Source organism: Papio anubis, chromosome 7 (genome assembly GCF_008728515.1).
Source record: "Papio anubis isolate 15944 chromosome 7, Panubis1.0, whole genome shotgun sequence".
Taxonomy (NCBI): Eukaryota; Metazoa; Chordata; class Mammalia; order Primates; family Cercopithecidae; genus Papio; species Papio anubis.
In genome coordinates, this window is record NC_044982.1 from 42,388,928 (window position 1) to 42,413,839 (window position 24,912).

The 24,912-nt window shown below is 41.0% G+C and overlaps 1 protein-coding gene across 14 annotated transcripts in view; it reads right to left on the reverse strand.

Moving 5' to 3' along the window:
- SYNE2 (spectrin repeat containing nuclear envelope protein 2) overlaps positions 1–24,912 on the reverse strand; it is a 374,347-nt gene that overhangs the window by 65,659 nt on the left and 283,776 nt on the right. For all 14 annotated transcript variants that reach the window (XM_021941295.2, XM_021941294.2, XM_021941291.2 and 11 more), the window contains 9 exons: positions 22,707–22,903; positions 20,463–20,595; positions 19,012–19,194; positions 18,450–18,596; positions 16,586–16,762; positions 14,300–14,455; positions 7,804–7,956; positions 1,454–1,624; positions 813–943 (listed from right to left, as the gene is read on the reverse strand). In XM_021941295.2, coding sequence (XP_021796987.2) covers positions 813–943; positions 1,454–1,624; positions 7,804–7,956; positions 14,300–14,455; positions 16,586–16,762; positions 18,450–18,596; positions 19,012–19,194; positions 20,463–20,595; positions 22,707–22,903 — 1,448 coding nt within the window. The remainder of the gene's footprint in view (positions 1–812; positions 944–1,453; positions 1,625–7,803; positions 7,957–14,299; positions 14,456–16,585; positions 16,763–18,449; positions 18,597–19,011; positions 19,195–20,462; positions 20,596–22,706; positions 22,904–24,912) is intronic.

Below are 24,912 nucleotides of genomic sequence, written 5' to 3' on the forward strand. Positions count from 1 at the left end.
AACAGACTGCCCTGCCATATGTTTTGAGGGTAGCCCTGATATTGTATGTGGAGTCAGATGCATTTGCATGTTCCTCTTAGTCTCTCTCCTCCCCCTCTTCCAATGAAGACTGGATCAAGAGCTAAGGGCACCACCGCAGGGTGTATAATTTGGTGTCCCTTGTTCATTACGTGTTCAAAGTTGATTTACAAGAGAGGCTGAAACTGCACAGAGGAATAATCAGGAAGGACATTTAAGATAGCATAACTCTTCATCCCTATTTCTAATCAATTGGTTGGAGGCCAACTTCTATATCCCACTCATCAAAATAAAAGCCCTGCAATTAACCAGGGCCACACTCCTTAAAGGGAGCTTTCATATCCCACCATAAGTAGTTCATCAAAGAATTCCTTCCAACCCCACAAAGGCCCTCCCCAATAGATATTCTAACACTCCCTTTCTTCCACCTCATAATGTTTCCAGTGATGTTTGAACATCCCCTGCAGGCTGCCCATCTGGCCCACCCCTTTGTCTGTTTCTGCCTCTGACTTCGAGATCAAACTTGACATTTGGTCTATACCCTCTGTAAGTGAGTACACTGGGTTGTAATTAGGCCATTTCTAGACCAATTATACCAAACACGTGTACGAGGGATGTCATAGCCCTCATAACATAGAATCTTACATAGACTAGATCCATTCAAAGCAGAAGAGACCAGAATAGGTTTCAGTCATCTCAGAGGAGGAAGAAGACTCTGCAATGACTATGCCCCTCATTCTTCACCAGCCATTAAGAGGAAGATATCGTCATTTAGATTACATCTGAAAGCATACCTTTTATGAGTATTTTGGCATTTCTCTTCGATTATTTCAGCAACAGAGGGGCAGAGACCTTTGAGTTTGCCAATAACCTCCTGGAGTTTCTCCCAATTCCCTTCACTGCTCTCAGCTTCATCTTGCAGAGACTAAGAGACATATACAAGAAATTTAAGTTTCAGAATGGCCTGGTGACTTCTAAAGAAGGCAGCAGCTTCTCAACACTTGCTACTATGTAGCAATAACACTCAAATCTTACAGCTCTGATAAATTATTAGGAATGGGAAGAAAACAATGGAGAAGGCATTCTTCATTTGAGGCTGAACTTTTAAGTACTAAGTAATATTAAGTACTTAGTACTTAGGTGTACTAAAAAAAAAAAAAAGTTCACGCAAAAACCAAAACCTTAAATTGTGAAATAATATGGACATGGAAAATAAAGATTCGACATTTTCAAAATTCAAACATTTTACAATGTTTTACTGATTTGGCTCATGTGACTTATTTTGGAATTTCCAGTTATTCTTTTGAAACTGCTATTTAACATGCTTTGTGCTTCTCTGTGGGAGGGCACAAACACAGTTATGCCCATTACTCTGCTTCCTCCCATTTGTAATTTCCTGCCAATAATGCACCGTGCCAAGCTCTGGTTAATTTACCTGAAGGTTCTCCACCTGGCATCTCAAGGCCTCCAATGATAACACCACAGGCTTGCTGTGTTCCATGCAGTACCAGAATCGGATTGTCATCATATTCACTTCATCATAGAGTTGATCATAAATCTTCCACTCCTGTAAAACCGACTGCATGGAGGTTTTGAGCTGATTGACCTAGACAAAAAGTGGAAACGTACTGATTTAGAAAATCACTGAGAAGACATGCTCTCCAATGAACCTACCATGTGTCTAATTTAGTTATTTCAACTTGAGAGTATTGAAGGATCATCAGTGATGAACTGAAGGTGGAAAGGGTAGGTCAATGCCTAAGAAAATATCAGAGAAGGCTGTTTTATAATGAGTGAATGAAAAAGAGCCCAAAGATCAGAAGGATCAGCACTGAAAGAGTTCAGACTAGGATGAGACAGCTCAGGGAAAGAACACTGGGAGAGTATTAGAATTTATGAGTGCAAGGGTCAGTTATATTCTATTAGCTTTCCGACCTTATGTAACTTATTGAACCCTAGAGTCAGTTTCCTCATCCACAAAACAGAGATAATAATTGAAAACACAAATAAAATAGTGTCTGTGAAAATGCTCTGACAACAGCACAACATTATAATTGTAAGATGCTACCTGGTACTTAAGTCTGATTATTACTATAGAGCAAGCACCAATTGGAGAGGAATATGCTCTACCCAAACAATAGGCAAGTGCCAAAGCAGGAGGCAATGCAATGCTGGGTGTATTTTGTCCACTGCTATGTTCTGATAACGATGAAAAAAGTCCAAGCATTTTGTTGTACATAGAAAATGGTCTCAGATACAATAAAGAATATGTAAAAAAAACTTACAACTCAACGATAAAAAGACAGATACACCAACCAAAAATTGGGCAAAGGATGTGACTAAACATTTCGATACTCAACATCCACAGTCATTAGGGAAACCTAAATCAAAACCACAATGAGATATTTCACATCCACTTTGATGGCCATAATCAAAAAGTCGGATAATAATGTGCTGGTGACGATGTGGAAAAACTGGAATCCTTACACATTGTTGGTGGGAATGTAAAATGGTATAGTCGCTGTGGAAAACAGCTAGACAGTTCCTCAAAAAATTACATGGAGTTGCCATATGACCTAACAATTGTACTCTTAGATATACACAGAAGAGAATTAAAAGCATATGTTCACATAAAAACCTGATACGAATGTTCATAGCAGCATGACTCATGAGAGCCTAAAAATGGAAACAAACCATATGTTCTTCAACTGATGAAGAGAGAAACTAAATCTGGTATATCCATACAATGGAAAATTAGTCAGCCATAAAAAGAAACGAAGTAATGTAAGTGCTACAACACTGATGATCTTGAAAACATTATGCTTAGTGAAGGAAGCCAGATCCAAAAGGCTATGTAGCATATGATTCTGTTTATATAAAATGTCCAGAATAGGTAAATCCATAAAAAGGTAGACTAGCGGCTGCCAGGGACTGGAGAAGGGGAAAAGTGGGGAGTGACTGCCAATGGGTATGGAGGTTTCCTTTGGAGGTAATGAAAATGGTCTGTAATGAGACAGTGGTGATGGCTGCATATCTCTGTGCATATGCTAAACACCACTGAACTGTACCTTGGAAGGTGAATTTTATGGTATGTGAATTATATCTCAATTTTTAAAAAGGATCTGGGTTGAAATGGAATGTGATCACTATAGTGGCTCAACAGGCCATCTTTATGGGTAGTGTGATGTGAACTTTGGGTACAATCACACGGCTCTGCACTCAGACCCTGTTTTCTGCTTAGCAACTACAGGGAAAACTGGCACATCCACGGTGACAGGGAGGCTTCTCAATCTCTGGCCCAAACAGGGCTGGATAAAAACAAAAGCGGATGCTAAAATGTGAGTTTCATGTTGGCAACTATGTGGGCCAAATGTCTTTATAAGGGCAGGATGGCTCAGAAAAAGAAACCAAGTTATTTAGTTAAGAAAATAAAGGCGGCGGCCAGATGTGGTGGCTCACGCCTGTAATCCCAGCACTTTGGGAGGCCAAGGCAGGCAGATCACCTGAGGTCAGGAGTTCAAGACCAGCCTGGCCAACATGGTGAAACCCTGTATCTACTAATACTACAAAAATTAGCCAGGCGTGGTGGCACACACTTGTAATCCCAGCTACTCGGGAGGCCGAGGCAGGAGAATCTTTTGAACCTGGGAGGTGGAAGTTGCAGTGAGCTGAGATTGTGCTACTGCCCTCCAGCCTGGGCAACAAGAGTGAAACTCTGTCTCCAGAAAAAAAAAAAAAAAAAAGAAAGAAAGAAAAAAAAATAAAGAGGAAAGGCAAGGAAGGAATTCCTCATCGATGTACATTTTTTGCCAGAAACGATCTCAGATCTATCCGGGTGGCAGCGATAATTCTAGCACAAAGTACCGCATATCCCAGAGCCCACAGGTACATATCAACACAAGAACTGCCATGGCTCCTGTTGCACGAGGCCTTTGCAGCTTCCACAGATAAAGGTGGTGGAACTTCTGGCGCCTTGAAGGCCTTCTGGCCTTATAATAAAGCTTCATGGAAAAGACATAGTACACGTGATTTGAGGGAAAGGGTAAGAAAATCATCAAGTAATTTTCTTTCATCGTTCACTACACTAAAAACAAGCCGGAGGAGTATTTTCAAAATGTTCAAACTGGGGTCATCAGTAGGGCAGCATTTATTGAGCACTGCATAGGTATCGGTATTAAGATAGAAATAAATGAGTAGGTGTTATCCCCATTTTACAGACCAGAAAATCAAGGCTTAGAGATGTTAAGTAACCTGACTGAAGATACAGATCAAAAATGGTGCCGCCAGGATCCTTATTTAGGCAGAAACTGCAAAGCCCTTGCTCTTAAACACTAGGTTATATTGACTCTTGTTTACCCCTGGGCTCAAGTAATCCTCCCATCTCGGACTCCCGAATAGCTGGGATTACAGGTGCATACCACCACACCCGGCTAACTTTATTTGCTTTTTGTAGAGATGGGGTCTTACTCTGTTGCACAGGCTGTTCTTGAACTCCTGGTCTCAAGCGATCCTCCTACCTTGGCCTCCCAAAGTGCTGAGATTACAGGTGTGAGCCACTGGGCCAGGCTTACATTGACTCTTGACAGCTTATAGATGGATGATCTGTGCCTCATGCCTTCTGCATTTTTTTTTTTTAATTCATGTACCATACAATTCATCTATTTAAAATGTGTAACCTCCACAATCAATTTTAGAAACTTTCATGACTGAAAAGAAACTGCATACCTGTTAGCAGTCACTCCTCATTCTCCCCCAGCCACTAATCTGCCTTCTGTCTTTTTAGATTTGTCCATTCTGGATATTCCATGTAAACAGAATCAAACAATATGTGACCTTTTGTGATTGGCTTCTTTCGCTTACCATAATGTTTCCAAGATCATTAGTGTTGTAGTATATATCAGTACTACTTCATTCCTTTTATATGGATAGACCACATTTTCTTTATATATTAATTAATAGATGGACATTTGGGTTGTTTACACTTTCTGGCTATCATGACTTATGCTATGAATATTCACGTATAAGTTTTTGGTGTGGACATGCTTTCATTTATCTTGGGCTATCTATGGAGGAGTGGAATTGCTAAGTTGCATGGTAACTTTACCTTTAACCATTTGAGGAACTGCCAGACTCTTTTCCAACTCCATGGAACCCTGCCAGCAGTTTGTGAGGGTTACAATGTCTCCACATCCACATTAACACTTCTTACTATCTGTCTTTTTGTTATAGCTATCCTAGTGGGTGGGAAGTGGCATTTCTTTGTGGCGTTGATTTTCATGATTTTCATTTCCTTGATGGTTAATGACACTGAACATCTTTTCAATGTGCTTTTTGGCCATTTGTATTATCTTCTTTACAGAAATGTCTATTTAGATCATTTGTCTTTTTTTTTTTTTTTTTGGAGACAGGGTCTCCCTGTGTTGCCCAGGCTAGAGTGCAGTGGCGTGGTCTAGCCTCATTGCTCTTTCTGCCTCCCAGGCACAGGTGATCCTCCTGCCTCAGCCTCCTAAGTAGCTGGCACTACAGGCACTCACCACCACACCTAGCTAATTTTTTCTATTTTTGGTAGAGACAGGGTTTTGCCACGTTGGTCAGGCTGGTCTTAAACTGCTGAGTTCAAGCAATCCGCCCACCTTGGCCTCCCACAGTGCTGGGATTACAGGCCTGAGCTACTGAGCCTGGCTTGTATCCAATTTTTTCACTTGGTCATTTTTCCTTTTATTATCAAGTTGTGATAAATCTTCATATATTCTAGGTTTAAGTCCCTTATCAAATATATGATTTATAAATACTTTTTTCCCAATCTGTGGTTTGCCTTTTTTACTTTTTTGATGCTGTGCTTTAAAACATCAAAGTGTTTAGTTTTGATGAAGTCCAATTTATCTATTTTTTTCTTTGATGGCTTACGAGTTTGGTGTCATATCTAGGAAACCCCTGCCTAATCCACGAAGTCATGAAGATTTATACCTATGTTTTCTTCTAACAGTTTTATACTTTTAGCTCTAATACTTATGTCTTTTTTTTTTTTTCAATACAAATGGGGGTCTTGCCATGTTGCCCAGGCTGGTCTTGAACTCCTTGCCTCAAATGATCTCCCACCTCAGTCTCCCAAAGTGTTGGGATTACAGGCATGAACCACCATGTCTGGCCTGCATTTATGCCTTTAATCTATTTTGAGTTAATTTTTGTATATTGTATGAATGTAGAGGTCTAACTTCATTATTTTACATGTGGATATATGGTGTATCAGCACCATTTTTCAAGAAAATGTTTTCCCTCATTAAATTGTCTTAGAATCCTTGTTGAAAATCAATTGACTATAAATGTGAGGGCTTATTTCCGGACTCTCAATTCCATTCCAAAGTATATATATATATCTATCCTTATGACAGTACTATCTGCATGTTTTCACATGCATTATCTCATTTAATTTTCTCTTTATATTTTTATTATATTGTAATTATCTGTTCACATGTGTTTCTTCCACCTGCCTGTGAGCTCTTTGAGGGTAGGATTCATTTATTTTCTTGTTTATCTTTGTAACCCGGGCAGTGAGCAAAATACCTCACACAATGTACGCTTAACAAATGACTGAATAAGCTCATCCCTATTTTTCTGCTAGATTCCTGGGGGAATGGGGACTGAGGAATGAGGCTGAGTGTTGCCTATGGATTTCGTGCAGGTTATTCCCTATTACCTCTTGGTACAAATGGTTGAAAGTAGATTTTAGTAGGTGACAACCCACAATGAAGGTTCTCTAGGAAACATGGACACATCTGTAATTGATGGTATAGATTATACCAATTGATAGATTATACTCATTGATTGGTATAATCGGTTAGTATTTTTAGTTCTCTTCCTCTGTTGTGGGAAAATGTCAAGGTTGCAATGTCTAGAGATGCCTGAGTTTGCTCTCTTTTGGTGCTCTCCTCCTGGAAGGGGTAAAATGCTGACACCGACATGCCTTTTGTAAGATTATTAGATGTCTTGCCCGCTTTCTTCCTTTATACTCCCTCTTCAACCTCCCTTTCAACCTTTAGAGTCCTCCTGGAGCTGACTATGCTCCTAGCTCATAGAGGCTGCAGGATACAGGATCACTTCCTCCCTGAGGCAGCTCCCTGTACATGGAGACACTGGTTCATCACTGTTTCTGTGTATCTTGCCAGGAAACAATGCCAGATACTCTGTTGGGTTTGGGGTATGGAGATATTTATGTCTGTGTAAGTACATTAGACAAAACAAAGATAACTAAGTGGATTTGCAGCCTGTCAATGACGTTGGAATTGGTGGCTTTGCCTCTAATTATTCAGTGCATAAAATGGGACTTGTAATGCTTCTCTCTAACTTACTTCAATTATTTTTCTCAGCAACTTTTCAGTGTTTGGTATAGAGTCTCCACGAGTAAAGGACGAAAACAACAACAACAAATAAAATAAAAGAAGAATATGTGGCTGGGCGCGGTGGCTCAAGCCTGTAATCCCAGCACTTTGGGAGGCCGAGACGGGTGGATCACGAGGTCAGGAGATCGAGACCATCCTGGCTAACATGGTGAAACCCCGTCTCTACTAAAAAATACAAAAATCTAGCTGGGCGAGGTGGCGGGCGCCTGTAGTCCCAGCTACTCGGGAGGCTGAGGCAGGAGAATGGCGTAAACTCGGGAGGCGGAGCTTGCAGTGAGCTGAGATCCGGCCACTGCACTTCAGCCTGGGCAACAGAGCGAGACTCTGTCTCAAAAAAAAAAAAAAATGTGAAGAGAAATAGCACATTTCAAATGAATTCTAGTACCTGAGTGAGAACACTGCTTCTCTTTTGAAATAACCCATCAATTCGGGATGCTGTATCTTCTAACAATGGCATTGCCCCACTCTCCAAAGTCAGATAACTTTGTTTCAACTCATCCAGTGCTTTGGATTTAATTGCAAGTTGATTTTCTGTATCCTGGAAGGGTAACAGGAAAAGGTTTTCAATGCACAATATTAGAAAACAAATAATAAGGTGTCAGAGACAGGTGTTCACTCTTTCCAAGTAAAAATGCCATTAGATTATATAATTAAATAGCATTACATCAAAGACATTTAAATCATAATACTCTTAGTTCAATTACATATGACACAAGTCTGTATTTTAGAAGAATCTAGGCAACACGTCTGAACCATCATGGCAGAGCAGAAAGGATGCTGGTCTGAGATCTGGTCCCCATTCCACGTCTGCCCTGCACTGGCTGTTTGACCAGGCGTAAGTCATCAAACCTATGCGTCTCCATTTTTTCATTTGGAAAAAGTGATGATACCCCACACCATGTGTACCAAGGCCAAGCTGAGAACTCAAATAAAATCACAAGCAGGAAGGTGCCTTTAAACTATGTAGCATCATATAAATGACAGACGATATAACTGTTGGTAGTTCAGTAATAACTTTAATCATTTTCTATCTCTTAGTTTATTAATTCACTCATAAGAGGCACCTTGACCTGGTCTACTCTTTATAGACACATTTTTAAAAACCTACAGGATCCCTCTACTACAAAGGACACCATGGAGCCAGCGGTCCAAAAACAGAGATGAATGAGGCCAGCAGCAACGCTGCCATTCTACTTAGAGGAAGGACGGTAGGAGCTGCTTATTTGTTCTTCTCAGGATTGCAGTTGAAATCCAACTTGGAAAAAGTTTAAACTTTTAAAAAATTATTAAAGCATTACATGCTCATTACAAAACCACTGGAAAACACAAGAGATCTTTGGCATTCAGAGGGATTCATTTTGAATTTCCCTCAAGTCTCCCAATTCACTAATTTGGGACACGCTTCTGCATACTTTCTTTAGCATTACATTTCCACCCAGATGCACGTGTTCTGAATGTATGGCCTCAAGTTAACGACCCTTCGCTCATGTTCTATTTCTCTCTTGAAAATTGCTTAGGATAAGGATCCCAGCTTTTTTTTTCTTTTTCTTTTTTTTTATCCTTTGTAAGAATCACTACATGGTCCATAAGGAAAGAGAAACACGAGTGCCTCGTGGGCATGGGGTAGCTGAGCAGGTGGTTGGGTTTGTACCCTGGTGAGGGACGAGCTCCCTCGTGCTAGCCTCACAGCGGAGCACTGAAATCCAGTCCAGCAAAACTGCCAGATTACCACATGTGAGGAGCCCTCAGGTCACTCTTGGAATGTGGAAATCACAAACTCTAAATCAATGAATGTCAGGGATCTTCTGGACTGGAAAGTAGAAAAAGGGAAAAAAATCTGTTCCATAAGAAACTAGGCTAGGGTTGGGAGTAAGAATGGATGACGAGAGAACAGAGCTGGAGGAATCTTCCACTCTATGACCCTCTATGCTTTTAGAATTTAGAGCCACATGAATATATAGCATATTAACAGAAGATCTCTCACTGTCGTAACCATCCACCCATACTAACATGTGGGTGAATTTATGAAATATTATTCTTCTGGACTGGTTACAAAGGCACCCAGGAAACAAAACGGCTTCTCTGAAATAGCCTTTGCCAATGAGATTCAGTCAGCTGCTACCTCTGTCCATCTCTGCCACCCTAACTCGCTCCCTCACACCCTGACAGCCTTATATATTAGCATGTTTCTTTTATCATAGGTTTAAACTAACTTTTTTCATCTGCAAAGTTATAACTGAAAATACTTTAAGAATATTCAATCACTTTCCTTCTTTCAATTTATAAAACAGTCTCTCCTAAAGGCTCGACTAACTAGAGATTTCTAAAAACACTTATTTACTAATAAGCTGTCATAATTCCCCGATAATTTAAAGGAAACTGATGAGAAATGACTACATAGCAGACAAAAGGAAATAACAACACACACACACACACACACACACACACACACACTTCAAAAATGGCAGCATAAACAACAGCCATGCTGGGCATGGTGGCTCATGCCTGTAATCCCAGCACTTTGGGAGGCCAAGGCAGGCGGATCACTTGAACCCAGGAGTTTGAGAGCAGCCTGGGAAACATGACAAAACTCTGTCTTTACCAAAAAAAACACAAAAATTAGCTGGGTGTGGTGGCACGCACCTGTAGTCCCAGCTACTTGAGAGGCTGAGGCGGGAGGATCCTTTTTTTTTTTGAGACAGAGTCTTGCTCTGTCACCCAGACTGAAGTGGGGGTGATCTTGGCTCACTGAAAACTCCACCTCCGGGATTCAAGCCATTTTCCTGCCTCAGTCTCCCAAGTAGCTGAGACTACAGGCATGTGCCACCATGCCCAGCTAATTTTTGTATTTTTAGTAGAGATGGGGTTATCATGTTGGCCAGGCTGGTCTCAAACTCCTGACTTCAAGTGATCCGCCTGCCTCGGCCTCCCAAAGTCCTGGGATTACAGGCGTGAGCCACTGCGCCCAGCGTGGGAGGATCTCTTAAGCCTAGGAGCACAAGGCTGCAGTGAGTTATGACTGGACTACTGCACTCTAGCCTGGGTGACAGAGTGAGATCCTGTATCAAAAAAAAAACAACAAAAAAAACCAAAAAAAAGCCACGGCAATAGCAGCACACGAACACCCACACATGGCGGGGTTGCTTGTTTCTTTTGCTCTGCAGAATAATACGGATTTGGCCCAGTAGTCCTGTCATCTGACCTTGCTTCACTGAGGCCTAACCGTACCCTTCAAGTTTCCCAACTCCCACTTCACCGGCAAATTAATGTCTTACTTTAAATTCTAATTTGCTACATATAAATCAGGGTGGAATTAAAAACAATCTTTTGCTAATTATGGAGATTGACTAGAATTTGCAAGTCCTGTTTTTCTATTCTGTGAGAACCAGCGTTAAATATTTTTAAAATATCTAAATTCCTCTGACTTTACCATGAACATAGTTCTTTAAGAAGCTGTGCTTGCTTATATATAGAGGCATCAAACTTGAGGGATTAACAACCTCATCTCAAACCTCCCCACTCTAGTCAACTACACAATTTTCCTTGATAATTATAACATGTCAAACGTGGCCTTTTTCCAGTCACCAATGACTTTTAGAAGCCCTTCAGAATATTTCAAATCCTAATGTCTTCATGTTTCATCAACTCTAATCCTTAACTTTTCTAGAGTAAAGCCACTTTAGGAAGCTTACCTGAACTGAAGCATTCCATCCTGGGAGAAGTCATTAAAGTATACATCAATCATTTTCATCATTTTCTTTTCCTTTTTTTCAGTTCTTTTTGTTTTGTTTTTTTTTAGAGATGAGGTCTTACCCAGGCTGGAGTACAGTGGTGTGATCATGGCTTACGCTCGAACCCTGAACTCCTGGGCTCAAGTGATCCTCCTGCCTCAGGCTCCCAAGTAGCTAGGATTACAGGTGTGCAACACTATGCCCAAATAACTTTATTTATTTATTTTTTTTGTAGAGACTGGGTCTTGTTGTGTTGCCCTGGCTGATTTTGAACTCCTGGCCTCAAGTGATCCTTCTGCCTTAGCCTCCCAAATTGCTAGGATTACAGGTGTGAGCAACTGCACCTGGTCTCATTTTAGTTATTATATGCAAAGAATAGTGAAAAAAAAAAAAAAGAGAGAGAGAAATTAATATTTATAGAAAAGCAGCCTTTTAGGTCTACTAATAGATATACTCAAGCAACTATTAAGCACCTATGAATTTCACAGGCAGTGACAGGTATAACAGTCCTGCTGATGTGCCAGCCTGCCTTGAGAAACCCATAGTCTGGGAGAGGACAGACCCGTGGACAGATGAGTCCAATACAGTCTCTGACACATGATGCTACGTGGGGTGCTAGGGAAGCCTGTTTTATTTATTTGCTTCCATCTCTGCCTTGTTTATGGCGTTTTACAAAGAGGCATCCAAGAAGCAGCATACAAATTTAAAATAGGAAGAAATGAGCTAAGGAAATGTGGGAGTTGGTAGGAAGGCACAGTTAGTGGGCATGTGGTAAGGGAGAGGGTCAGGGTGCTTCGACTGAGTTCTGACAAAAGCAGAGGAGAACCTGTGTGTGGATGGTGGGGGCGAGGGGAGGTAGGTAGAAATAATTCTGCAATCAGCTGCAAATGTAATGGCACAGAGGCAAATGGGGACTGACAAGGGATGATGCTGGCCAGGCACGTCTGTAAATTTCTTTTAAAGCTCCTTGTCTCAGTCAACACTAGTCATTTTTCTAACAAGCAGAGCGAATGTTAGAAATGGTTTTCTATTGGTAAAATTAATGGATTATTATTATTATTAGAGATGGGGTCTTGCTTTGACACCCAGGTCGAACTGCAGTGGCATGATCATAGCTCACTGTCACTTTGAATTCCTGGGCTCAAAGGATATTCTTCCCTTAGTTTCTTGAGTAGCTGGGACTACAGGCATGCACCACCATTCTCAGCTAATTTTTAAATAATTTTTTGTAGATTCAAGGTCTCACCATCTTGCCCAGGCTGGTCTTGAACTCCTGGACTCAAGCAATTCTCCCACCTCGGCCTCCCAGAGGGCTGGGATTATAGACATGAGCCACTGCAGCCGGCCTTAATGGCTTATTAAATAACATAATGAATATGAGAAATGGGTTCTCACTGGTAAATTTCATGTACTCAAGATCCATGGATTGGCTAAACTACTGTAGATACAATTTCCACCCCTACTTGAACAGGCTATAAGAACTGGGCATAGCCTGTTGCCTTCACCCGGTGCAATAATCCCTAAGGTAAGCCCTTATGTGGTTTTTGTATCCAGTTTAAACTCCAAGGATTCTGGTTGCCTAATGCTGGCCACAGAAATAATGGACGCTTGCTTCTGGAATATTACTATGTCTGTCTTTCATGCAAAGCGGTGGTTGGTGCGCTAAAGAGGACAGAGAGGCTTTGCTGAACTTATATAAAGTATTTTTAGAGCTTGCTTGCTAATCTATGTTTCTATAGATGGTGGCATTGTGTCTGGAATTTGTTTTATTACAACTCGGTAGTGAGGTTGTGGGAAGAATAGCTAAACTTAATCCATTTCAACCTTCGTCAGAGGCTACAATTATCTATCAAAAAGAGAACCAACTGTGTAAGACTCGCTTGACTTAGGTATATTTGCAACTCTTTGTAGGTGAGGGACCAGAATGTCATTCTAAAACATGTGAACTTCATTCTGTGGTCAATCTGGAGCCACTGGAGGATTTTCAAATGGAGATTGCTGTGACCCGTTGCATTTCAGAAATATCCCTCTGCAGCAATGTGGAGAATGAATCAGAAGGAAATGAGGGGGGAGGCTGGCAAGTGGGCTGGAAGCAGCTGCATGAGACAGGCCTGCACCGAGGGTGGTCTGAAGGAAGCCGGCCTGATTGAGACAGACTGGCCAGACAGTAAGGAGTAAGTGGAGAGCACCTAATGAGAAACCGGAGGTAGCGACACGCATGAAAACACCTTCTGGGCTCTGGAAAGAACCACCTGCTAGGGGACAGTCCAGCACCGGGCTGCGGAATGTAGGCTTCCAGTAAGGAAGCACACTGACTCCAAGGTGGCTGTCAGAAGGCTAAAGTGGAGACGGCTCATGGGGAGGTGGGTACAGGATATGAGCATGTGAAAAGGCCTCTCACAGTGGTGCTGCTGCTCACATTTACGTCCAGTGCTATCCCCTAACCACCTCAGTAGAAATGCGGTCCGGCCAGACTTTCCAGTCCTGACAGTGACTATTGCAAGGCCGTCAAACAGGAAGTGCAGAAACAGCACAGCGCATGCCGCCTGCCATGATGGTGATGGCAGAGGTGCTTTGAATGGGCAGCAGTCATAAAGACAGTGCTAAAGCAGGATCAATGTGCAAAGACTGAGTGATTCGGCAAAGCACAGCTGACCAATGGACAACACCCTCAAGCCCAGTGTGATTCAGACAGAGGTTCCAAGGGACAAGTGAACTTTTTAAAACACAGTGTATGATAGGTAGAAGAAAATCATTTTCCTCTGAAAAAACACAGAATGAAATGCTAGAAATAATGAAACCTTTAGAGTAATTTTGTGAACACTGGGAAAAATGATAAAACAGATGGAAAATTGGAAAGCATTTAAATCAAAATTCCCTTTGAGCATTTTCCCCCAAGAGTACTACTCAAAACTCTTAAGAAAGCAATACTGTAACCGTGAAAATACATTCTTCTGCTTATCATAAAAAATGGCACTTCGCAATTTCGTAAAACCCATGGGTCATTATCTAATTGACATAAGAAAATAAATAAATAGAGGGGAGCTGGAAGAGAGTCTCCACAAACTACAGCAACTTATCCTTGGGGCAAGAGAGGTGACCCAGTTGCCCCAGTTCAAGGGTTGGGCGGGACACTGTTCCCTTCCTCACCTGACAGTCCAGGAGCAGCTTCTGCACTGAGATCACACTTTCAGGTTTTTGTAAAGTTTTCAGTCTCTCTTCTTGTGCTTCCATCCAGTTGTTCAAAATCTGTATTTTATTTTCACTCTCAGTGATACTTTCCAGAAGTTGTTCTAAATGTTGTATCTAAGTGATGAATTTAACAATTACAAAAAATGTTAAAATGTATGTTTTAAAAGGTAAATGCCATGATGTTATTTTTTAAAAAACAATTTTTTTTTCTTCTCAAATTTCTAAATAAGATGCTGATAACTTTTGAAATAAAGATTCATAAATCAGAAAACAGAATTAAAGCTCCTCTTACAAAAAAAATATATTTCAGGTGAAAACTAATCTGTTGAGAAAGGCAGCTATTGTGAGTTTCAGATGTGAACAAAATAAAATGTTCCTAACATTCGATATTTTTCTTTGAGTCATCTATTAATATATGCAAAGTGTAAGAAAAATTTCTTTCTTCAGACTTTCTGCATTAGAGTTCTTAAAAATTTCTACAAATATCAATAATAAATAATTTATCAATTCAATAAAATAATCATTGTCTTTGATGTCTGTGATTCCTCTCATTCATAATAATTTTTTTATTAGGTCATAATTATAATATACATACATTTTTATATTCTTTTTTACAATACCTTATAAGTACTGTGTCATGACATAATTTTTTTTTTTTTTTTGAGACAGAGTCTTACTCTGTCACCCAGGCTGGAGTGCAATGGCGCAATTTTGGCTCACTGAAACCTCCGCCTTCCAGGTTCAAGCGATTCTCCTGCCTCAGCCTCCCGAGTAGCTGGGGTTACAGGCACATGCTGCCACGCCCAGCTAATTTTTGCATTTTTAGTAGAGACAGGGTTTCACCATGTTGGTCAGGCTGGTCTTGAACTCCTGACCTCGTGATCTGCCTGCCTCGGCCTCCCAAAGTGCTGAGATTACACGCATAAGCCACTGTGCCTGACCTGTCATGACATAATTTTAAAAGGCTGCCCAGCCAGGCATGGTGGCTCATGCCTGTAATCCTGGCACTTTGGGAGGCTGAGGTGGGTGTGTTACTTGAGGTCCAGAGTTCGAGACCAGCCTGACCAACATGGTGAAACCCCGACTCTACTAAAAATACAAAGATTAGCTGGGCGTGGTGGCAGGCACCTGTAATATCAGCTATTTGAGAGGCTTGAGACAACTGCATGAATTCGGGAGGTGGAGGTTGCAGTGAGCTGAGATCGCACCACTGCACTCCAGCCTGGGCAACAGGGCGAGAATTCGTTTCAAAAAATAAAAATAAAAAAAGGCTGCCCCAATGTTTCATCAAATTAATACAGTATAATTTGATTAATTATTCCCCGACAGTGCGAATTAAGGCATGGTACCTTTTCACCGCTGTAAACGATGCTGAATTGAACACTCTGCGCATCATTTTCTTTTTTGAAGGACTATCTACTTAAATGTGTAAGAGGTGACTTGCTTGGTTAAGTGATAAGATTATTATTACGGTTCTTTAAATTTTCCAAATGCTTTCCAAGAGAGTACTTAAGCCATTATCAGCAGTGTATGAACGTGACAGCTTTGGGTTTTGTCCTCATCTGATTTTTTTTTCTAATGTAATTAAGTGCATTATGTTACACAGTGTTTGAGTATCTGCTAATGATATCTTTCCATGTTTATTTGCTAACTATAATTTCCTCTTTTGTGAATTGTCTGTTCATGTCCTTTGTCCATTCATGTACTTGTTTCTTAATTGTGTAAATTCATTTGTATGCATTCTCTACACAGTAAACACACCAATTATCATTATGATTATATGTAAAGTATTTTTCCAGGAATAAGTTTTCCAAATCTTTTCAAGAGTCACGGAGTGAAAAATCTACCAAAAAGCCACATGTATTTTTCTTTCTTTTCATAAATCTTTTCAAAGCTGAAATAGCTTTGCCCCTTTTGAACATCTGCTTTCATAGAAAATGTAAAATCTCTGATCATTTAGGAGCCTGACATAATACTTGACATGTTCCTAAATAAAATTCCTCCTCTTCGCTTGCCTCGCTCGATTTCCCACTAAGAAATCTCAAATATAAGAACTATTTTCATATTATCTTATAGGTACCAATGGAGAATGCTAAAACATAGGATTTATAAAAGGGCTATGGTTGAGATGATTATTAGGCTTAGCAATCAGTTAGTCAACAAATTGAACGTCTTTTTTGATTTTTCAGAGAGTGTATTTTATAAAGGCCAAACCACACATCCAGCTGTGACCCAGGAACACACCTTTCTATTCAGCATTCCATGTACATGGTGCCACTGGCGGTTCATCTCCCCCAGGTGCTCTGCAAACTCCGTTCTTTCATAGCGCTTGCTTTCTACATCACAGGTGCTTAGCTGAAGTAATGACTGGTTAACAAAGTCCACTATCCACTGTTTATAGTCCATTTCCATTCTAAACTCCTAAAATAAGCAAAGTTAAACACCCAAAGCAGTCATGAAAGTTGGTCAGATCAACTGGATTTCCCTTTATGTACTCGAGGGGACGCCAAGCTCCCATCCATTAATCAAGGGGCACCTGTTAGGAGTTCCTTTCTACCCTCCCCAACCTACACCAGGAGTTGGCTTTATTGGAGTCAATATTCTTTTGGGGAATTACACAGAGATGCATTGCTTTCAAATAGGCTGAAAAGTCAGAGGTGCACTGTGTGTGGCAGTTGCTATCATCTGAACCCAAATCAGGACCCAGGATATGACAAAGCTTCCTGGGGGAGGCTGCCACGAGCTGTGCGGGAATTCAGGGCCATCCTGAGGGCTCATGGAAACACCCAGATGGGAAACAGGAAGGAAAAGCTCTCTCAGAAAACCCAGGACACCTTTAAGGAACTCTGTCATTTAGGCAGCTTCCCTGTTCCTTCGGGGATAGGTAAAGGTCTCTCAGGTGGCTTTAGAAAGTCTGGGTGGCTTTAAGTTGTACAGCAATCCTAAACCCACGCAGGGCCAACAACATTTCTGCCAAACCTGTCATTTATTGATTTCATCCTTGCAAGCTCTAGAACCTCTTTTGGAGACAACCAGGGGTGACAGCCATGTGGTATGTGCTAGGTTGCTACAGCCTATGAGAATGCACACGTGTAGACTTTTCAAAGATTTTACAACACCCTGAAGTTAGGATGTGATGGTACATAAAAACAAAATCTTCTGCTAATATCATGCTTGGTGATTAAGCCATTCATGTTCTGCCTACCAGAAGCTAGTTCCATCAGCCTGCATGGTCTTAAAGCAATGGATCACACGTGTCACTCATCTTTGTATGCCCAGTGGCTAGCATACTGCCGAGCACACGATATATGTTTGCGTGTGGCTCATGAAATATTAAATCTACTTGAAATTAAATATCACAGAGAAGGCCACATTTATATCTCTTTGTAGAAGGATCTCAATTTTTTCTTACTCATTCTCTTACTCAAAGAACATTTCATTAACACCTGTTAGAGGAAGGCAGCTATTGGGATAGGCGTGCTATATTTTAGTGAGGTGAAGGACAGCCCCTGGTCTCAAGAAGCTCAGTCAAGGTGGGAAGACAGGCAAGCAAACCAATAATTATACTAATGCATGATGGGAGCTACTAATAGCATGATGGAGACATCTAATCCAGGAAAGTCACCTAGTCTGGCTGGGAGAGTCAGGGGTGGATTTCCAAATGAGGACAACTTGAGCTGACTTTGGAAGGATGACTAAGAGGACGTATACAGTTAAACATGGGCCCTGGCATTCCAGGTGGAGGGTGCAGCATGTACAAAGCATGATGAGGGAGAGCACCAAGAACAGTTGAGGAATCAAAATCACTCTGTCAGGCAGAGCCCGTGGTTAGTGGGGGCAGTGGGGTGGGGATAAAAAGATGAGATGAAAGTCTGTTAAAAGCTTGCTTGGGTTGTCCTGCGGTGATGGGGGCTGGCAAAAGGAATTTAAGCAGAATAAAAGCAAGTCTACTAACATCTCTCTAGAATCATCCACCACGCCAGTTTCCTACCCCTAGAATCCGTTTTTCGAAATTATATCCTATGTGTCCCTTTGTCCAGCATTACCCCTCTAACTGATTAGCCTTCTTGTTTCAATGAAAAGACTTCTGCTCCTTTTGCATAATTACCTTGTGTTTCTGAAGAAGATGTTTAACTTGAGATGCAGAACTTGGTGAATGCACGGAGTCTTCATCTGAAGTTTGATGCTCCACATTGTTCATCCAGCTAATCATTTCTGTGATTGCTTTACGAGATGGCAATTTCTCCATTTGAAGCTGTGAGAACAAAATGATTTCCATTTAATTGCCTGCAGTTAACAAAATGAATCAGGGCTTCACTAAAGATGATATCTGGTTTGATAAAAGGTCTTGCTATATAATTACGCAGGTTACTCAAAAAAACAAACCCAGCATTCAAACTTAGAATAAGTGACCCCAAAACAATGACAATGACCTTCACATAAACTAACACAGTGGCAAAGATAAACTGAGAAATAAAGTAATTAAGCCTGATTTCTCTCTTAAGAAAAATCCCATTGGAGGAGGGTCCAGTAATTAAGACCTATATTCACTGGTGCCAGAGAAAAATAGGTAGTGTCAATGAAAATTATTGAGTCAGAGAAATAATTTCGAAAGAGTTGTGAGCTAACAAGTGAACATTAATTCAAATGCTGAGGCTCTAAAGACTTACCTGGTGAAGTTTTTCTTGAATATCTGGAAGTTGAGTTATGAGCATTGTCCATTTTTGTTCAAACTGTGCTAAAGAAGCTCTCAGCGTAGCTGTATCAGTTTCCTTCAGGTGAAGAAGCTGGTTCCCGGTACTTATAACAGCAGTCTTCAAGGAGGACTTTTCATCAACTTCTTTTGAAAACTCCTAAAGGAGAGTTTTAAAATTTAGAAACTTAAAATTGAAATATAGCAGAAACTAAGAGTCAGAATAACTGGCTAGTAACAATTAAACATAGTAAATATTTGAATGTGTATACACACACACACACACACACACACACACCCCTTTTTCCTACTGTCGGGCATTACATACACAATGGGGAACAAAAGAGATGGAATGCACACCCCTCAAGAAGCTTATCACCCAGTGGGTTAGTATTTTTAAAAATAAGTCATTATTTAAATGGTTAAGTTTTACAATAAACTATGGAACCCAACACAAAGTGCATATTAAATGAATTACTTGAAACAAGTTTGTAATTAAAATATTTAAATCTTTCCTATGTAGAGATTCTTTCAAGTATGTTGAAAAAATTTACATTTTAATACCAAAGTGAGTAACCACAGCTACAAAGTATGAAAAATGGAAAAAAACCAAGAAAAGTCTAATGGAAAAGACTACGTTTCATAAGTGCATTGACCAATAATCATTACGAAATTGTATTACAAGAGTAATACCTTTTTATTTCCCCCAAAATTTGGGGGATATTTTTTGAATTTTTTTCCAAGAAACATCTCAAAACAATGGAACAAAAGCTTTTTAGTAGAAATATCAATTTTGTTTACAATAATTTAAAACTATGCCTTTATTAATGTTAAACATTTATAAGTTAGTAACCTTATAAAGTTGTTTTTGGGTCTTGTATTCTTTGTATTTGTAAAACATGACCTATGTCAGTGCAAGTTTTTAGAGACTGAGTTTCACTCCTGTTGCCCAGGCTAGAGTGCAATGGCACCATCTTGCCTCACTGCAACCTCCACCCCCCAGGTTCAAGTGATTCTCCTGCCTCAGCCTCCCAAGGAGCTGGGACTACAGGCATGCGCCACCACGCCCGGCTAATTTTGTATTTTTAGTAGAGACGGGGTTTCTCCATGTTTGTCAGGCTGGTATCGAGCTCCTGACCTCAGTTGATTCACCCACCTTGGCCTCCCAAAGTGCTGGGATTACAGGCATGAGCCACTGCACCCAGTGCAAGTTTTAAATTTATATATATTTTATAGGGTCAATTAAAAATATATTTTATCATTATAAATGAATGAACAGTATAAACAGTTCTAGGTTTGAAGAATACAGCTACTATTTGCCCAAGTTTTATCCCTTATCCACAAATAAATACGAAAGACTATCACATTAACCCTGATGCTTTTTCCTTGATATTTATTTCTGGCCAGTAATATGCTATTACGACTTACAAAAAAATTGTCGATGTTGCTTCTGATTGTATCCAAGTCCTGAGACACATTGAGGGACTGTTCTTTCCAGTAATTCAGAGTATGCTGGGAAGATTCCAACCACTTGGTTAACTGATCCGAATCTCTGCTATAACTAACAGGAGCAAAGTGAGAGAGAAGGCAGATTAGAAACATACTCTGATAATGATATGCATCACCAGCAAATTGTCTTCTTATTTTATTATACGTTTTCCTATGTTGATTAGTCCTAACATTCAGAATATCGTGATGTTAATAAGGATTATATCATGTTTTATACCATGCACCAAGTCTGACGCCCCTGGCATTTTCTAGGACTTTCTTCATTATAGCATAGCAAGAACAATGAGGATTTTAGGCCAGATGCGGTGGCCCACGCCTGTAATCCCAGCACTTTGGGAGGCTGAGAAAGGTGGATTGCCTGAGGTCAGGAGTTCGAGACCAGCCTGACCAACACGGTGAAACCCCGTCTCTACTAAAAAATACAAAAAAATAGCCAGGCATGGTGGCACATGTCTGTAGTCCCAGCTACTCAGGAGGCTGAGGCAGGAGAATCGTTTGAACCCGGGAGGTGGAGGTTGTAGTGAGACAAGATTGTGCCACTGCACTCCAGCCTGGGCGACAGAGCAAGACTCTGTCTCAAAAAAAAAAAAAAAAAAAGAACAATTAGGAAGTCTACAGCATTCTTTTTTATTTCTTATTACAGCTATACAAAAGTACACCCAGTGAAGGGGCAGAGATTTTTATTCATCAAATATCTTCTATAAATGTGTTCATATTAAAAATATAGGCCAGGCACGGTGGCTCGCTCCTGTAATCCCAGCACTTTGGGATACCAAGGTGGGAGGATGGCTTGAGCCCAGGAATTTGAGACAGGCCTGGGCAACATGGCAAAACCCCATTTCTACAAAAAATACAAAAATTAGCCAGGCGTGGTGGCATGTGCTGTGGTTCAAGGTACTCGGGAGGCTGAGGTGGGAAGATTACTTGAGCCCAGGAGGTCAAGGCTACAGTGAGCCATGATCATGCCACTGCACTCCAGCCTGGGCAACAGAGTGAGACCCTGTCTCAAAAAATAAATAAATAAAATTATTTATTTATTTATATTTATTATCACACAAACCTTTCCTTGACTCTGAACTGAGAATGGCCTGTGAAGTCCATATGTGAGATGGGCTTTACGAGATATGTCTTCTTTAGTCTGGCAAATTTATTTAAAAGTCTTAGAACAATTTTTTTCTTTTTAATATTTTGAATGTAATAGAATCACACATTTTAACAGATATGGTCAAACACACACACACACACACAGCATTTGTATAAGCTGTATAACAACAAACTGCTGTTGGCTGAACACCCAACATATTTGCCCGAGGTAGTGAAAATATTCAAACAAAATTCTGCCCTTCTTGTAACTTTTAAACTGCCTTAGGTTAAGAGGCAGGGATGAGAATGAGGTTTAAATGTTCCATGTTCTCCTCCTTCCTCACATGGTTCAAGATTATACCAACTAAGCACAACAAATTCTCCTTTGTTGTGAGGCTATTTCAAACTATTCTGTTAGCTAAAATCATTTAATTTTTTAATTTTAAAACTTTTGGAAGAGGGTAGGAAAGAGCAATATCGTGGTATAAAGGTAACCTATATATATTTTATAACATAATTCCTAGCTTCTATAGAAATGTGTAAACTAGCTGGGTGCAGTGGCTCACACTTGTAATCCTAGCACTTTGGGAAGCTGAGGCAGGAGGATTGCTTGAGGCCAGGAGCTTGAGAGCACCCTGGGCAACAACGTGAGACCCCATCTCTATAAAAAAGTTTATAAAATTAGCCAGGCATGGTGGCCTATGCCTGTAGTCACACCAACTTGGGAGGCTAAGGCAGGAGGATTGCTTGAGCCCAGGGGTTCAAGGTTGCAGTGAGCTATGATTGTGCTACTGCACTCTATGCACTCCAGCCTGGGTGACAGGGCAAGACCCTGCCTCCTTAAAAACAAAAAAGAAAAGAAAAAATGATCACAGCAAACTGACTACATGTTATGTGTGTCTAGCAAACCATCAGAGATTCTACATCGTGTTTAGCCCAGAAGAGGGCCCCAACTGCTTTAGACTGCCCAAGAGAAAACAGCATAAGGCGGGTTGCAGGTAAAATGTAGTTGACTACAGAATCCCTGAGGTCTTTCTCCACAAAACAATGTGAAGCCAGTCCACCCCCAAAAAGGCAGACCTGAGCAGATGCTTGAGAAGTGCTTGCAGCCTGTGGAGCTCATGGTCAATTTTCTTGTTCAGGGACAACCACTGCTCTTCCAGTTTTGCGATCTGGCCCTCTAATTCAGGACAGCTCACAAACGCCACCAACTGTTTGCCTTCGTTCAGAGTTTGGTAAAGCCGGGCGTGTTTTCCACCAATGTTTCTTTTTATTTGCTAATAAAAAGTAAAGTCATAGAATGAATTATTTAGAAAATAAAGTCTGCCAAGCTATTCACAAATACTGCATTTAAAACTGACATTTGTGTCTACTGATGAAACAGTAACACTTTCCCAACCTTCAAGACTATAGTCTGACTAGATGCATGATTAATGGTTTATTGGTCACCTTTCATGATAGGTGTCCAATCTCACATTTCTAGAGCACAGATTCAACTCTGTAGACTTACTGGCTGGGCGCACTAGCTCACGCCTGTAACCCCAGCACTTTGGGAGGCTGAGGTGGGTGGACCACCTGAGGTCAGCAGTTCGAGACCAGCCTGACCAACATGGTGAAACCTCCTCTCTACTAAAAATACAAAAAATTAGCTAGGCATGGTGGCACATGCCTGTAATCCCAGTTACTTGGGAGGCTGAGGCAGGACTTGGTGGCCTGCACCTGTAATCCCAGCTAGTCAGGAGGCTGAGGCAGGAGAATTGCTGGAACCCAGGAGGTGGAGGCTGTGGTAGGCTGAGATTGTGCCACTGCACTCCAGCCTGAGCGACAGAGCGAGACTGTCTCAAAAAAAAAAAACAAAAACAAAACCCCCAAAAAAAACCAAATCAACTTTATAGACTTACTACATACAAACAAAAACCAAGCTGGCACTCTTTAGGCCACGCTGGGCTCACAGACAGGTTTTGTGTGACCTTAAGATCAGTTTGAAAAATCAGGAAATCTAGGCCAGGCGTGGTGGCTCACACCTGTAATCTCAGCACTTTGGGAGGCTGACGGGGCAGATCACGAGGTCAGGAGATTGAGACCATCCTGGCTAACACAGTGAAACCCCGTCTCTACTAAAAATACAAAAAATTAGCCGGGCGTGGTGGTAGGTGCCTGTAGTCCCAGCTACTCAGAGGCTGAGGCAGGAGAATGGTGTGAACCCGGGAGGCGGAGTTTGCAGTGAGCCGAGATCGTGCCACTGCACTCCAGCCTGGGTGACACTGCGAGACTCTGTCTCAAAAAAAAAAAAAAAAAGGAAGAAAAACCAGGAAATCTTACATAATAATCAGGATTGCCAGTGTCTCTGGGAAAACTGGAAAACCCAGCAATTGTTGGTCTGCATCTCATGTGGCAAAGGGTGGCCGTAACTGAGCAGCAGCTGCCAGCTCTAGGAGAGCCTACTCCCTTTTTCCCTCAGCTCAGTCCCCACCACCCCTCTGACTGCAGAGCCACCAGGTGTTCCTTATTTCTGTTCTGCCCCCGGAAGCACTTCAGATGGTGACTTACATAAGAAGAGGATAAATAAAATAGTATTTCTCTATTATCCATGAGATGCAAATACTAGGCATAAAATTCATTTCCAGAGTCTTCTACGGAATATAAAGACTCAGTAGACAGAAAGGAAGAAAATTTTAGAAAAATAAATTAAAATAGCATATCATTAATCCAACTCCATGGAAAGAAAAATGAAATTATCTGAAGTCTGTCTAAAGGTAATTACCTAACACAGCTGGATTCATCTAATGCCATTTATCCTGACACCTGTTTAATCTTTAAAAATAAATTATCAAAACAGAAGGTTTGCTATTTTCAAATTAAGTTAAGCCTTTGAAGAAATTACCAAAAAATTCCACTTCCATGGCCCTTTCCACCACTCCCATTTGTAATCCCCTCCCCGTGTCTGAGCCTGTGTGGGCTAGAATGAAATATCAAACATCTGTATTAAAAGAAAAAAAAATCAGTTTAATTTTCTAAGTGAAATGCTAGATTCTTCATCTTTAAAACATCTCTGAAAAGTCTTAATTCACCCTCCCCTTTTTTTTTCTGAGATGAAGTCTCGCTCTGTCACCCAGGCTGGAGTGCAGTGGCGCGATCTCGGCTCACTGCAGCCTCCGCCTCCCGGGTTCCAGCGATTCTCCTGCCTAAGCCTCCTGAGTAGCTGGGATTATAGGCACGTGCCACCATGCCCAGCTAATTCTTGTAGTTTTAGTAGAGATGGGGTTTTACCATATTGGCCAGGCTG